The 17,227-nt window shown below is 44.5% G+C and overlaps 2 protein-coding genes across 9 annotated transcripts in view; one reads left to right on the forward strand and one right to left on the reverse strand.

Annotated features, from left to right (window-relative positions):
• The window catches only part of LOC144823886 (uncharacterized), a 1,846,314-nt gene that overhangs the window by 399,602 nt on the left and 1,429,485 nt on the right, over positions 1–17,227 (forward strand). The gene's annotated exons all lie outside the window — the stretch shown is intronic.
• LOC144823884 (mucin-5B-like) overlaps positions 1–17,227 on the reverse strand; it is a 946,734-nt gene that overhangs the window by 303,717 nt on the left and 625,790 nt on the right. Inside the window, exons 20-21 of the mRNA XM_078682773.1 lie at positions 11,426–11,564; positions 5,951–6,061 (exon numbers count right to left, since the gene is read on the reverse strand). Coding sequence (XP_078538899.1) covers positions 5,951–6,061; positions 11,426–11,564 — 250 coding nt within the window. The remainder of the gene's footprint in view (positions 1–5,950; positions 6,062–11,425; positions 11,565–17,227) is intronic.

The following is a 17,227-nucleotide window of genomic DNA, read 5'->3' on the forward strand; positions in this document are numbered from 1 at the left end:
TCCTCCTGGTTGTTAATTTTGGTGGATGAGGGAGAATTCAGGATGGTGTCTCCCGGGTTGCTGGACACGCCGGAAGGCGTGGAGGTGCTTGCAAGGTGATGTTCCTGGGTTACCTTTTTCTTCTGGGTCTCGCTGCCTGACTTTCGGCGGGAAGACAGGCCAGGATGTCAGGCGATAAAAGGCATAAAAGTAAGTACCGCATAGTGGTTGCTTGCTGATGTTTGGTGCAGTGATTACTGATTCCTGAGCTGGATACGTGATTCAGTCTCTGCTTATCCTGTGGATCGGGTGGGTTGGGCTGGATTGGTGCCCCGTGGACTGGTCCTGGTGACTGCCTGCTGAAACCGTCTCGAGCTGATCTTGTTTTACATTTGGCAAGGGTGGTCCTGGTGTTTCTTTTATAGGTGTTTTAGTGTTCCTTTAACCACTCTTCCCTCTGACCCAGGCACTTAACCCCTTCAGTGCTGCGCGAATTCCGCTGCATTGCTGAAGGTTCTAAAGAACCTATGGACTCATGACGGAACGGTTCCGTCATGAGCACAGGCCAACCGACGCTCATGACGGAACCGTTCCGTCATGAGCACCGAAGGGGTTAAATAACTTTGCAGGGATGGTGGCCGGTTGGTGTGTCCATCCCAGGATTCCTAGTGCTAGCATGGGGAAGCATTCCAGGAAGTGCAGGCATGTGGAGCACTCCTCTTCTTCATCTTCAGACTCTTCTTCCTACCCTTCTAAGGTGCAGTCTAAACATTGCAGGGAAGGGGATAATGCACAGATCAAGAGATTGATAAAGGAAACTCTGTGTGAGATGGGGGAGGCCTCATTCCAAGGGTCCCCTTCCTGTTCAAACCTCTCAGTCTTCTGATTCAGAGGAAGATTGGATGGGGAGTGCAGGACAGGAAGGCAAATATATTGACATGGATATGTTAACTGACTTGATTAAACATGTCAAATCCAACATGGGTTTTCCGGATAATGAAGCGCTCAGTACGTCTGGTGGTTCATTGCTGCGTCAGTTTCAGGGTTCACCTGCAGTAGATGTGCCCGTTCATCCCTACATCCATGAGGTTCTGAAGAGGTAATGGAAGGAACCAGACAGTATTATGCTTCCAAAGTTTATGACTAAACTCTATCAGCTTCAGGATATGTCCACGTAATTGCCGGATTCTATTTCAATTGATTCTATTGTGGCTATCCTTGTGGGTCGGACTTCTTTGGCGGAGGATGCAGTGATTAAAGATCCGGTGGATAAAAGGGTGGATGCTTCCCTTTGGAAGGTGTACTCTGGGTCTCATCTGGCTCTATGGGCTGGTATTTATGGTACTACCATGACTCTGTCTCTGATCTCTGATATCAAGGCTCTGTATAAGTCAATGGATGATACATCTGACTGCACTGGGCTTTTGCAGCTCATTGAGCACCAGGTCGAGTTCATCTCGGATATGTCCTTCGATGTGGTGATGGATTCAGCACTTTCCGGTGGTGCAGATGTGGCGGCCTGCCACAATCTGGTGTTGAAGAACTGGAAGACAGATTCTGCTCAGACGGCTTGCACCTTGCACTTGCCTTTTCAGGCGGCTATGATGTTTGGGGAGGAATTGGAGGGCAAATTACATAAATTGTTTAAGGAGAAAATACACTCTTCTTCCTTTAAGCAGTCCTCCACTGTGAGTCCTTCTTCCAAACCTAAGTCTTTTTCTCACCCTCCTTCTCGTCAGCAGTTTTCCAGGGGCTGCAGGAGGTTCTCTTCTGGTTGGGGTGGGGATAGGAAGGCCTAATCACCCCACACCCCTAAAAACCTCATCCCTGACTATATGGCTCCGGCTCCCGGATTCTTGGTAGGAAGTCGGCTGCAGTTCTTTCTACCAGCATGGCTACAGTCCTGTTCCGACGTGTGGGCTCTGGACATTGTTTGTGAGGGGTATGAAATCAAAATTCTGGAGCCTCCTCCAGATTCAGGTATTCTACTAACTCCTAGGCCATCCTGTCAGGCCAAGCAGTCTAAGCTGTCTCTGGGGGTCGCGTCTCTCTTGAAGAAGGGAGTGTTTCAGGCTATTCCTCCTCTGGAGGGGTTTTACTCCCTGATTTTTCTGGTTCCCAAAGTGACTGTGGGGTTCGAACTCGTCCTCAACTTGAAAGCTTTGAACAATTTTGGGGCTCATCTGTCCTTCCTGATGGAGATTCTTTCGTGAATGATCCTGTTGGTGCTCCCGGGCAATTTCTTTTGCACCTTCGGCCTGACGTCAGCCCGCGGGTGTTCACCAAGGTGGTGGCACCATCTGGTGGCTTCCTTACATCTTCCGGGGTACTCATTTACCCGTACCTGGACAATTGGTTGATCCATGCTCCCTCTCGGTTTCAGTTGTTGGCGGATTGGGAAGTTGTATGTTCTGTGTTGCGAGATCATGGGTTTCTTCTGAATCTTCCCAAATATCAACTGGAGCCCTTGCAGTACTTGACTTTCATTGGGTCGTGCTTTCACACCGATCTCTCCAGAGTACTCCTATCTCTTTTCTCGGGCTGTGACCTTGGGTTCACTTGCTCGGGGGTTCTTGGTGGGTGGCTCTTTCTGGTCTGTCTCTGATTACGGTTTCTGGGTTTCATAGCTGCAACAATGTTTACAGTGGCATGGGCTCAGTTTAATTTCAGGCCTCTGTGGTTGTATCTGTTGGCCCATTGGAATCTCGTTATGCAATCTGGCCCTTCAGGTTTTGGTGTTTCTGTCCCTCCTCCCTGCCCTGCACTGGTAAACGGTGTCCGACCATCTTTCTTGGGGTCTGCAGTTGCAGTCTTCTCCTCTGGTGGTCCTGACGACAGATACCAGTGCTTTTGGGTGGGGGGTGACATTGGAGTTCGTGTCTCTTCAGGGTCATTGGTCCCTTCAGGAGGCGCAGCGTCCATTGAATTGGAGGGAGTTGACTGCGGTGTCACGTACTGTGATGGGTTTCCATTGGCAGTCGTGGGACACAATGTGGTGGTCTGTTCGGACAACATGGTGGTGGTGGTCTACCTGAACCATCAAGGGGACTCCATGTCCAATTCTCTGAATGCTGTGGTGATTCCATTGTTTTGTTAGGTGGAGGGGCATCTGTTGTCTCTCTCGGCTGTTCACATTCAGAGTGTGGACAATGGTGTGACGGATGCCCTCAGCAGGTATTTCCCCACCTCCCAGAGTTGTTTCTGACTCCAGTGGCTTTTAGGCTTGTGTGCAAGAGGTTTAGCCTTACCAATTTCAACCTCTTTGCTTCTGGCACAATGCCAAACTGCTCCAGTTCTGCTGCCGGGTTCGACAGGAGGGCTCTTTTCCTCCTCTGGCACAGATCTGCTGATTTTTGGCTCACCTGAGTCAGGAGTCCCGTGTGGTGGGGGAAGTGGTTCCATTTTGGACTCGTCGGTCTTGGTTCCCCACTCTGAAGCTGTTGGCTGTGCAGGGTCCCTGGTTTCTCCCTTTTTTCCCATCTCCACAGCGTCTCCAATGTTGTCTCTCATGCGGCTGTCCGTGTGGCAGAGGTAGCGGAGTAGGGGTTTCTCTGAACATTTAGCCTTAGACCTGCAACAGTCTCGTAAGCCTTCTACTTTAAAATCCAATGGGCATCATTGGGGTATTTCCAGTGCTGGTGTCAGACTCTGGCTTTGTCCCCTCTGGATTGTTCTTTGACGGAGGTGCATCAGTTTCACAGGAGGGCTTTTAGAAGCGATTGTCTGTTTCCACTTTGCGGGTTCAGTGGGACGCAATTAAGGCTTTCTGTTCCCCTTGGAAGAATTTGTCAGATATGGAGGATTTGGTCTCTCGCTTGTTGCGGAGTTTCTCTTTATCCCCCCCCTGTGTTGCAGCCATCCTTTCCCTTTTGGTATCTTCCCCTAGTGTTGTGGGGCTCTTGTGTAACCCTAGGCGTAGTTCGCAAAGTAGCGCTACGCGTAGCTACGCAAAGAGCACTTTGCCCTACGCGAGATACACGTTGCGATACGTGAACTGCCTGTCCGCACTGTGCAATCATTAAAAACTGCATCTTGCACAGTGCGAGCTGTCGTTTTCTGCCGCTCAAGTAGATTTTTACTCGAGCAGCAGCTTTCTGAACACGGACTGATAGTTTCTCATTGCGAGCGGTCGCAAGCATTCACGACCACTCGCAATGAGAAACTTGACCTCCCCACATTGAGAATTTTGCCGGGAGGTTTATTTTCCAGGCTCGCGATCGCCAACTTGATGTTGGTGATCGCGAACGCGAAAAAAGTCTCGACGGGATGTAATTTTGCTTGCTCGAGGTCACCGACTTGACGTTGAGGACCGCGAGCGAACAAAAAATTCCAACTACTCTACGCATTTTTGCACTGTGCTACATGCAATTTACGTAGCGTCAAGTAGCACAAATTACGCAAACTACACAAGCATTGCGTAGTTGTCCGCCCAGGGTTACTCTTGTGACTCCTCCATTTGAGCCTTTGTCTGAAGTGGACCTCAAACTTGTAACTTTGAAGGTGTTTTTTTTTGTGGCCATTGCTTTGGCTCGCCGCCTTCGGGAGTTGGCAGCTCCGGTATCTTGGGAGATGTTTTTGTCTTTTTCAGATGATGGGGTGGTCTTCAACTTTGTCACCAAGGTTCTTCGAAGTTCCACCATTTCCTGGGATTGGTGTTGCCTGCTTTGTGCGCGGATCAGGAGTTTGCTGATGATCTTCCATGGCCTTTACTTGATTTCTGCAGAGATTTGTGTGTCTATCTTGATAGTACACATTCCTTTAGGAAGTCGGATCCCCTGTTTGTCTTATTTGAGCTGGCCTCTCGTGGGGAAAAGGCTTCTTCTTCTTCCATTGTTCGTTGGCTGAAGCAGGTCATTATATAGGCTTACTCTCATTCGGATGTCCTTTCTCTGGCAGGTGTTCTGGGGCATTCCTCCCAGGGGGTTGCGGCCGCTCGGCTGGGGTTCGGGGATGTCCCCGGCAGAGATCTGTAGGGCGGCTACTTGGACTTCCTCTAATACTTTTGTGAGGTACTTTCAAATCCTGAATTTGCTGGGGGATTAGGACAATTTTGGTTCGGGCATACTGCGAGCTGTGTGCTACTGAATTTCTTGTTCTGTTCATTTCAATAAATCACTGGGTTTTGCAGTCAGTTTGTGTCCTGGTGGTTTGTTGACGATGAATGCCAGTGGTTGCTACGGTATTCTCACTTTTTCATGAATGGGACGAGGACAGGAGGGACCTGGGTAATGCCCTAATACTTACTGCTAATCTTCATTACTCCTGGTCCTGTTGTCCTCGTCCAATTCATTACTACCCTCCCTCCTGGACTTTCCGGCCTTCATCGTGGCTTGGTATTTCAGGAGGAATGCTGGGATAGAAACGTAGTTGTACTCCTTCTTTTTTTTTCTCTGTTAGTGAGATAGTATTATCTCACTTTTTCATTAATGGAATGAGGACAACCGGGCCAGGACTAATGAAGATTAACGGTAAGTAATAGGGCATTAATTTACCAGTGCCCCACTCACTAGAGTACTTTATAATCCTCCACTCACACAGGCAGCAGGTTATCATGGCTCTTATTACCTCCCCCCAACCTCATCGTTCAATACATGCAACAGGCTTCTGTATGTCCTATCAGATGGCTCAGTGGGATGATTCTCATCGCTGACATGTTAAATGATATGAAGATTTTACACTTTTATACCCTGGAACAGGAAACTTGAACTGGGTAAATTCACTTCCAACCATTTGTGTAATAGCAACAGATTGTTAATTACAAACTTGGAATGGCAAAATCCAAACACGAAGAGCTATATAAGAAACAAGGATTATCTTTGTTTTTATTGCTATTATCATGTGCATACTCAAATAATTCAAAAAGCGCGTAAAAGGCCAGAAACCGCACATTAACTTTTACAATGTTTTTGTTGTGAACAGGAGTGCATAAAATGTCAAATATATCACTGGCCTTACCCCGGGGAAGACTAACCTCTATTTTAATTCTGACCCTCATGGAGCAGACGGCTGTTGTACTGCCACAGCTGGTGACCTCGCTTATGATACGGAAGGTGCCCCCATTTGGATTGTTGGGGCAAAAGTCCTAAAATAAATCAGAAAGAAAGTGTTTAACAGCATTCGGAAATGTTTCTGTTGAATGAGTAACACAAAATAATGACATTTCATCTGTTTTTTTTATGACAGAAAACAGTACACACCATGAAGAAAATGTAAACTTGTTTTCATGGAAGAACCAAGCGATAGGCACATGCACATGGTTGTATGCAATTTCACAGGAAGTTAATTTCATGGAATACCATGACTGAGAAGCCATTCCACCTACACTGCTCAATGAAAATGTACAAGATGAATTCCATTTACCACTTCATCGCAATCAGTTCATAGAATCATGGGTCATATTTACAAGGGCTTTATATCTGCTTTTTTGGCTTAAAAAGCCAAAAAAGCGTAGATAAAACTATCACCCTATTTACAAGAGGATGCTAACATGCATAATCGCATGTTAACACCCTTTTTCCCAACGCCTCCCTTTGCATCTCCAATGAGATGCAAAGTGGACGTCACTGGGCGTACCCCGGATGGACAACCTTGCAAATATCGCTGATGTTCACATCGCGATATTTACAAGGCTGCCTCAGCATTTTAGCACACGTTAGTTTTTAGAGAAAACCGCTGTTTTCTTCAAAAACTAACGTCTGCTAAAATGCAGACTTACCTATCCCTAATATTGGGGTGGATTATGCTGATACGACCCTATGGGCCGTATCAGCAAAGTAATCGCCGTTTTTCAGGGAACATCGCTGGAAAACCAGCGATGTTCCTTGCAAAACGGCGGTAACTTCGCTATCTCTGGAATAAATTCCAAAGATAGCCTATGATAATACAATTATCGCTAAACACGGCCAGCAATAATTATCGCTGGCCATTGATAATATGCCTCTACTTTTTTTAAGGTGTATGTACAATTAATTTTGAAAAACAGTTCTCTGTGCTGGTTTTCTGCAAGAGTCACATAGACCCTTTATCCATGTTCCTCCTATGTATTTGTAACCCTCTAAAAAACTCCCTTTTAAAGAAAACTTTAGTTCAAATTTCATGAAGAAATGTATGTGCTTTCTTTTAAATTTCTTATGTATTGAGGCACAGCAATGTTGCACCTCAATAAAGGGTAAACATGAAAAGGATGGGGCATGCGTTCCTGTAAGAAAATTGAAAAAAAGATTCAAGCTGGCTAATGCTGGCACACACTCCCCTTTTTAATAAAAAATATAGTGCAATGCACCTGACTACTTCCAACGTCAGACGATAAGCACAAATGGGTAACAACAAATCTTCTAGCTATTCGATCGGTTTTATTAAAAAAAAGGACGACAACATGACCATGTTTTATACATCGAGAAAGAAAGAAAGAGTTTTATCACTAGAAAAGCATTACTAGAAACTGAGGGCCTCATTTACAAGGCCATTGTGCCACTGGTGTATGACTTTTTTTGAAACACTGGCGGCACAGTGTGCTTGTCTTTACAAGGCCAAGTAAAGCCACCCTCCTTGACTTTTTCATGGCCTTGTTAATATGGGCCCATTTCATACATTATGTTGCATGAAAGGGACATTCCAAAGGTGTTGCTGTGGGTGTTCAAAAAAGTTTTGTAAAGCTGAAAAAGCGTCAGATTCTTACACCTCCCCAGTGGAGGCATAGGAATGGCACAATGAGGAGAAATACTTGTTTTCTCTCTCTCTTTCCTCTTTCTATGTGTGCTGCATTATGCAGCACATTTAGAAAGAGAAAACAAAGCCATCAGTTAATGGTTTTGTGCAGAAAGATGTCCCTCCCTGCACAAAAACAATCATCCCTGCAAAGCAGGCACCCTTACGAATGTATAACGTTACTATGCCATCTAAATCCCAACAGTAGGTTACATCGTGGAGGTTACATTGTCCGTGTTGGTACCACACGTGGCTTTACATTGCAAGTAGTTTCTACGACTTGCCCTAGATGGCGCACTGGATTTAGGAATAGTATAAATTACTATTCCTACTCCAGTTAGCGCAACAGCAGGGAAGGTGTTGGATTTAAAATCCAACACATTCCCTGGTGTTGCGCACCACCTAGCGCAAGTCGTTGAAACGACTTGCGATGTAATGCCATGTGTGGTAACAAACCAGACGATGTAACCTCCGCGTTGTTATCTACCCGTGTGTTATTACCATCGTTGCAAATGCTGTTTCCCCACCCTTACACCATGACGGAAGAGTGCCTGCACAGGGGAATGGCAGTCAATTGTAATCCAGCACAGGGGTAAGCACACAAATGAGTTGTATTGTTGTTAATAGGATGCATCCATGTGATTTGAAAATGAAGCAGCTTGACACAACAAATTAGCTTGCGGCACCACGCTGCATCATTAGTTCATAAATGAGGCCGCAAGGTTTTTATAATTGTAATAAAAAGTGGCAGATTTAGAAATTCTGAAAAAAAAATTCTGTAGTTGTGATTTGATATGAAGTATGCTACTGTTTTCCATTGTTAACATATATTCAGGTGCAGATTTATTGCAAATTTTGCTTAATTTTAGTTTTAATTGGGTTTCCTTAAAATGATCTTTCCTTTAAAATGTGTCCTTTAAGTTTGTTTCCAGGATTTGGGGTCCTCCAATATGGTTTCTCAGTTTTTTCTTTCTTCATTAATTCACATGGTCATTTACACATACCATATACAATGAATATAGGAATGCATTCCACAAATAAGCAGCACACGGCACTAAACAGTGACACCACCTCCTGCACACCCCAGGGATATTACAGCATGTATTACAAGTTATATGGGACCGTTTTCACTGCCTGTTGCTGTCAGCAAAGACCTAGCGGTAAGGTGCAGTGAAAACTACTTAATGCACCCCTTGCCATGTGAAACAACTCCAATGGCAAAGGCATAGTTTATTTTTGTTTTCAAAAACAAAATCCTGCTTCAGGATTTTATTCTTGAAAATAAAAAATAAAAATAAGTTTGATGGACGGTTCCATCGTTGCGTGCACTGCATCGCATTTGGGGAAGCAGTGCACGCAACAACATTTTGTTTACTTACCTGTATACCTCCGTAATCCATAGTTTACTACCCCCCACCCTTCTCCTCCCCCTCCCCATGTCACCGCCTGGCAGGTACTCCCACTACCGACCGTGGCTGCCGAGAATGCTTAAGAAATGACTGGCAGATTGGGGGGTCTATTTTAACTTTGGTGAGTGGGATCTCCATCAGGGTGACAGAGTAAATTACTCCATATCCCTGATGGACCTAGCTCCACCCACCAAATTATAAATAAGTCTCAGATGGAACAACAGCACTTCACCTAATCCTTAGATAATTAAGACACGTCATCCCAAAACTGTGTTAGAAACCTGTCTTAAATAAGCACTTCCAGTGTTCACTTTATATGATATGGCCCAAATTTGCACTTTGGCCCAGATGTGGAAAATACTTTTTGGGGATTTACAAATCAACACAAATTAATATTTGCATTGATTTGTAAGAAAAAGTTGAGCAAACCAACGCGAAACACCGCTTTGCATTATTCTGCATCAAGACGATGTTCCATGGCTGGTACATGGGGGTTCCCATGCAACCCCCCATTGTTTTGGTGCAATCCGTGTCTACTAACAATAGTAGACAGGTGTTTGTGCCAAAAATAACCCCATTGTAAAGCAAGTGTTAAAAAGGAGAACTACTTTATTTCTCCTAACTTTTCGCACTCTGCATTGTGTGCTGCACTGTACAACACACATCTGAAGTAGAACACGTTTCAAAGTCAGTGTAAGAATAGTATTTTGTATTGGGTTGTACCCTTCTAGTACAAAGCCTTTGCTAGACTCATGCAGACCCCTTTGCACTATGCTACGAAGGTCTCGGTGTGGTACTCAGCTGCCTGACTGTGTGCTGGCACTAGGGTGAGAGCAGGATAATGCCATACCTCTGTAAATATGATGCTTTCCTGCTCTCTCACTGTCACACAATACTGCACAGGAAATATGGTTTCTGAGCTACGTTGTGTGGGACTGGTTTGTGAATATGGGCCTATAGTGCTAATTTAAATATCGTCTCTGCCACAGTTTTGGGCTTATTGATGTCTGTTACTATAACCTTTAAAGGATGTGAGTAAATGTAGCAGCATTTGTTGATATCTTCAAAGAAATGAAAGAGCATAACCAAACACAACACAACAACACAAAATAAAATAACAGAAAATAATAACATGGCACAGTAAAACAGAGAAAACTCGAATGCAACACTACAATTACAGTGCAACAGGAAACAAGCAATGTGAAACAACACAAAAACGCAATAGCACAAATACCTACTTCAAGAAAATGTAACACAGTGAATATGTACGCATATACATGTCATGCATAACTACCTCCTCATTTCTGTTTTCATGACACAACAGTAAAAGGCGTTTGCAACAAGCTGTACCATACTTACAGCAAGAAAATGTATCTGTGTTAGTCTAAAATATTTTGCTGTCTGACTTCTAGTTACAAGGAGGTTACATCTCGAGTGAGCAACAGTGTATACTTCAAGAATACATGTCTTTACATGTGTTTCCTGTTTACGGTGGGAATAACTTACATTACAATGTCTTGAGTGAATAAATACCATGACCATTTTTGTGTGTGCCTCTCGTCTTATATAGCACACTGAGGTGATTGACAGAAAGTGGCAAAGAACAGAAGAGATTTTACCTATAACTGTTAAGATGGTGTATTCATATGCCATGTATAAAAATCTTTGGAATGGTAATGGAGATTCAGAAGTTGCATTTATTTGCATACATACGACTAGACTTCGGTAGCAAATGCATAATGCCGAAAGTCGCACAGGTGAAAGATACATTTGTGTTTCCCAGAGTAAATATCTGTTAGTCTGCTTTCCGAGTGTCAAGTCGATGGATAAGGCAAGTAGTTCATGGTTTATCTGCCATAAGTAGGGCCAATTCTACTCAAATACCACACAGGCGGTTGTCTTTGGTGCACTATATTTGGAGCACATTATTCAGAAACCAAAATGTTGACATTGGTAAGGTGCAATTGAATTTTGAGACAATAATGTGCCTCAGAATTTTGAGACAGTCTAGCTATACGCTTTATTGCATTCACAGTTTTATATTGAGTATTACAATTTCTCATTTTCTCTTATAGTTTTAAGTTTCTTCTTGTTTTTGTGAAAATTTGAATCAGCCAACCAGCTTCTATATTTTTTAAGGCATGTTTGCATTGTTTGTTGTTCAATTTTTTAAATTCAGTCTTTGAATACTGGTGGACCATGAACTGAAATAATACATTTCGCTACCATGAAATACTTTGTTTTGAAAGACAATTACAGACAGGATGAGAGATTATGAAAAAACTATTCAGCGTTTTACAACCTTATGAACTAAGTTATGGTCACAGTACCTGTGTCAGAATGTAATCGCAGTTACTCGTGAAGTCAAACTTGTTCCCATCAAAGCTGAGAAAGTGTCCATTTCCGTACACGGAACAGCGACCCGTACATGGATTGTCTGTGCACGTCCACATTCTGTTCATACAAGTGCTGAAGAATGAGAATGCAAACAAAGGTTGTAGGTGAACTCAATGTATCTATATTGATGATACAATGCTAAGATTTTTATCATTATTTGTAGCCTGCCATGTTGTGCATGAAACTGTAGGGGGGTACCAGAGGTACCCCCCATGTGCACCCTCAACCCCCAGAGTCCCTGGGTGCACAAAACCGGCCCCCGCAAGCAATCCCTGCATGCCTTGCTGTTTCAGCCCCCATCCTTATATGGCTGGCGGTGTCTAACAGACACCACCGCCCGGTCAATTTGTTGACCGGGTGGAAAAGCGTAGGACGTCTTTCTGTCCGCCGGGGGGAAACGGGTAGCAGGTGGGGAGGGATCTCGGGCAGATCGCCACAGCCATGCGAATCCACCAATTAGCAGCTCCCAAGGAAGCATCACAGCTAGCAGAATTGAGACTATACATCCAAATTCTCAACCCAGAGACATATCTGCATGTTCTATATTGCCAACCACAGGGGAAGGAGGAACTCTCGGTTTTTCATGGCTCTAACAGGACCAAGAATAGTGGGAGAAGCCACCAATCTTTGTAAGAGAAGTCTCTTAGGACCTCTGAATAGCCTGCAGTAACAGCCAATGGGTCGCATACCCCAAGATGGAAGCCCCACGAGCTGTTAGCCCTAACACTTGCTTCAGTCAGGCAAAACCCAGTATCAACAACAAGGCAGATTGTGCCGATCAATTAACAATAATTTCAAGGAGCGTATACGGTCTCAAGAATCTTCTTGAGGAAATCCCACTCAGGATTACCTTTGTAATGGGGACAGGCCTCCAGGAGACATGGGACAAGGCAACAACAATGTTTGCTGAATACTATGAGTTTCCTAATGCCACCTCAAGATATTACATATTTGGTCGACCATCATGTGGCCTCTCCATCTCAAAATAGTGGCTACAGCACTACCCATTAGGTCAAATGCTCTTCAAGGCCTGCTCATCAAAAGCAATAAAATTCAATGTATAACCCCTACACCTGCTGCTAGTCAACTGTTATCTCAATCCTGCACCACTCCAGAAGAAACAGGCCCAGGACGTTTTAGCAAACACAATTGATGAGCTGCTGAACAAATAAAAGTAATATCAAGAAATCATAGCTAGAGACTTTAACACTAGGGATTTTGGCAAAACCATCAAGTCTCCAAAGATGTCAGGCATGGTCACACCCTTACATGTTCTCCTTTTCAACCACCATATTTGCTTCTCCCAAACTATAAAAGAAGCCAGCTCTCCCTCATGGCAACCCCAAACCAACTTTTAGGAGCATGTCAATAATAGATTACATCTTTGTCAGCAAAGGGCTGGCTTCTACTCTCCAGGCCATTGAAATTGATGTCATGGATGAAAGCGGTCATAGATCCCTAAGCGCAACACTGCACTTAGTTACTACAAAATCCCTATCCATGCCACTGCTGTGGGAACGAACAGGGGATTAGCGCACAAAGTTCTACACAGAATAAAATAGTCAACTAAATTACGGGAGAAACTTTTCAGCCTGGATAGAAGAAAGGAAGACAGACATGTACCCAACCAGTCAAACAACAGCATCAGAACACTGGGAGGACCTTGTGGTGGACCTCCAGCAAGTGCTGGGTAAAGGCCAACTGAAATCCCGAGTCGGTCACTACCAATTCAGACCTCTCTCCACTCCAAGGAGCTAACTGCCTGCAAAAGTACAGGGCGCTAGCTGCCAGGAGATGAAACTCTAAACTAGGAAATTATCAAACCATCACCTTGCTTAGGGCACCTATAAGAAGAAAGAATGGCAGTACAAAAAAGAGGATAATGAACCTGAGTGGCGAAAACTTTTCACTCTACTAAAAGATAAAGGCCATTCTTGACTATGGAGACATATAAATTTCCTGGGATATTCAGAGCACTCCAAAGAAAATTGAGTGGGTGAAAGGGATTGGATCAGTCACGTGGAACAGCTATACACAACCGGCCATGTGCATGGAGCAGCCTCCTCGTCATCCCACCCAACCCCAGATCCTGGGGTCCAACAGGGCACACCAATCACAGAAGGTACAGTACTCATCACATTTAAGAAAATGAGGAATGGCAGGGCATCAGGGTCTAATGTGATTCCCCTTGCCATGTTCAAATCAGCGCAAGATTTTTGGAAGACAATACTAATGCCACTTTTCAACTATGCATTTGCAACAACAATAACACTGGCATCCTGTAGGGGCTACATTTTCCCCTATATTCACAAAAAGGGGCCCTGAAAACTATAGCCTCATCACTCTTCTCGATCTTGAAGCAAATACCTACACGCTCATCCTCTTAAAAGAGCTGGAAACATGGGCAGTGGATAAAATAATTCTCCCGCTTTACCAATCAGGCTTTAGGCCAGACAGCTCTATAATGGATAACATCTTGGCACTGGCGAACTTATCTTCACAAGCCATTAGGAGGAACCAATCCCTCTTTTCTGCTGCTTAATTGTCTATAGCGCTGAATTTGGTAAGTTGGATTGGGGCAGGCTTTGGGGGAAGCTAGCTAACTGGGGGATTTTGTCCCTTTTTCTGAGGGCAATTACATCATTATATCAGAGAACATGGGTCCAGGTAGAAACAAGCCATACTACAGTCACTGCCAGAGGGCCCACCAAGAGAAGTGTGGCTCAATGGTTAGAGTGGCAGACCCTGATGCAGAGGTCTAGCCCGGGACCAGGGTTCAATTCCCCGCCTCAGCGGGTCTTGGGCTCAAAATTCCACGGACCTGATAATTCTCGCCTCGGTGCCTATTCCAATCATGGAGTCCCACTCTGCAACTCTGGGCAATAGCTTGCTTAATCTCCACAACGCTAAGGATGCCTGGCCTCCACCTTGGGGGTGCCCAGGAGTGGACACCTCACAGGGAAAGCCAGGATGGGTTCCACAGCGGTATTCGTTCAAGCGCCTTGAGACCCCTGCGGGTGAGTAGTGCGCTATACAATTTACATTTACATTTACCAACAATGGACTGAAACAGGGCTATGTGCTGGCTCTCCTCCTTTTCAGTCTTTACACTGCAGACATTGGAGCAGCCCTGGAAGGAGCCAGTTTAGTTACACCAACGCTGGGAAGGCTGCGTCTCTTAATCTTGTAGTATGCGGACAATACTGCCATCATAAACCACACTAGTGTAGATTTACAGAGACCTCTCAATGCTCTACATTGCTACAATCTGGCGAATAACTTGCGCATGAACCAGAACAAAACCAAAGTTGTTGTATTTGGAAAATATCAGCATAAAATTAATCTCACTAGCAGCTGGGTGACCTACAAATTACGACATCCCCAGCCTACAACTACCTTGTAGTGTTGCTTTCAGAAGGGGTCAAACCAGCAGTCTATCTAAGGTATCTTAAAACAAAGGGCTCCGCCATTATCCACCTACTCAAGCGTCTAAGTAACCGTCTACAAAGTCAAACAGCTGAGCTAATGCTGACTGTATTGAGAGCAAAACTGATCCTGGCCCTCAACTCTGACCACATGGCCTTTCCCTGTGCCTTCGATACATTTTTATTTAACTCCCAGATTAAGGCCCGTCCTACAGGAAAACTCTTCTTGCACCTCGGCAGGGCAGAAGGCTGAGGCTGGAATTGGGCAATGGTAAACCTGGCCTTTCTGGGAAAGGGGACTTAATAAAGTACCACCTCAGGGTCCTGCGGACAATCTTAGATCAATATTTGATGCAGCAGGGTCCCCATAGCAATAACAGCTAGCAACAGCAATACGCTCTTTAAAGGTCAGGACAGAAAGCCTGCACACACAATACATTCCACTCTCATCCTGGAAAAATGTCATGAACAGGCACACGATGTTAACCTCTTTTGAACAGGACATTGTGAGTCTTCAACCCAGCCCTGTGACAGAGGCGCTGGATGCTTTTTACATTCCAAGGAAGGCACAGTCCTATTTTCAACACGCACTCTCATCCCAGGCTCACTGAAAAATCTCTATATGAGGCTAATTGCCCTGCCAAATGTCAGATTTTAATCCTCTGTGGGCCAATCAAGAGGAAGCAATCTCATGCAGGCTAAGTAAATATCAAAAAGAATCTTGGCTCTATTTAATATGATGCTGTCCCAAACTGGCTGAGAAATGACATGGTCTGCTCCTTCCCTTATTTCGTTTGAAAGGTGTTAAGCAGTGCAGGGTGGCATCATATCTGTGCTTCACTGAAAATACGCCTAGGACCCTAGCTAGATTGGGAACATTTGTGAGTCTTATCTGCTACTCACAAGCTGTAGCTGTAACAACAGTGACTGTCCGTACTCCATAGGTCTTGCAATCTGCAACTAGCCAATAGGAGATCCGTTAACTAGAACTTATAACCTCATGCGACCCGGAACTTGACAATCACCAATCCGAAAATAACAGCTACCTGAGGTGACCCACATCCATTGAGGGTAGGGATACCCTAGCAGCTAACCTCCAAACATTCTGTGGTGATAAAATAAATAAAAATAAAACCTACTGGCGGTTGCCAGTAGATAGTTATAGTTTGGACAAAAGTTTCCATAGGAATTTTTTTTTTGTTTGCTAATTACTTGGGCACCAAATGAACAATCTTCATGAAATTTTCACAAAACGTTACCTTTTTTGGTTCAGCAGCTGTGTTGAAAGTTTCGTGGTGATCCATCATGCAGGGGCCGAGATCAAAGGGGGGCCCTACATGCACTTTACCCATGTTATATCTATGGGAATTAAAAGCGTGCCTTTTGTGATTTAGTGCAAACCGTTCAGTAGTTTCAAGTATATTCAAGTTGAAATAATATAGATATCTGGGAGCCCAACAGCCTACTGAGACCCTACTGAAATTTGATTGGCTGTCAGTACCACAACCAGGAAGTGTTGGCAGCCATCTTGGGACTCAACTTAAATCTGAGTCCCACATAAAAAGTTTTAAAAAAAAGAAAAGAGTGCAAGGTAGGAATACCCTGACCCCTCCATATATGGTGGGGAGAATCTCACAGGGACCCTAGCGGGGATAAAAGCATTTTCAATTTCTTATTTTGCAGCGAACGCGGGCGGTGTATTCGCATCAAAATTTAAAAAAAGAGTGCAGGCTCCCACCTGTCTTTTGAAAGAAGCCCAAGGTTGTGTAGAATCCCGGGGGCATTTTTATAAAAATATGCACGGGTGCTCATGTGGTACCCCAATGCAAAAACAACAATTGATGGACAGAATGCAGAACAATGTCATACATTCAACCCAGTACAGAGATCGGGCCTTAATCCATCTTTTTCTTTATCCCTTTGCCATTCCAGTTTGTACCCAGCCATATGCAAATCAGTCTTGACTCTGAGCCCAATGGCTACAGTCCAACCTGAACTGCCAGGCCAGGTTCTCATTGGACTGGAAACAAGCATCCTAGGACCGGTTTCAGGATTTCACCCCTCATCAGCCAGGATAGCATGACTCCAGTGGCATGGAGAGCACAGGACCCATGGCTGGGCATGTCCGTTCCACTCGAGGTGACACATGCAAATACAACAATAGATTGATAGAATAAAGAACAATGTCATACATTCACCCCAGTATAGAGATCTGGGCCTAAATCCATCGTTTTGTTCGCTCCCCATGCCATTCCAGTTTGATCCCAGACATATGAAAATCAGTCTTGACCCTGCGCCCAATGGGAACAG

The sequence above is a fragment of the Lissotriton helveticus genome, chromosome 3_1 (genome assembly GCF_964261635.1).
Source record: "Lissotriton helveticus chromosome 3_1, aLisHel1.1, whole genome shotgun sequence".
NCBI lineage: Eukaryota > Metazoa > Chordata > Amphibia > Caudata > Salamandridae > Lissotriton > Lissotriton helveticus.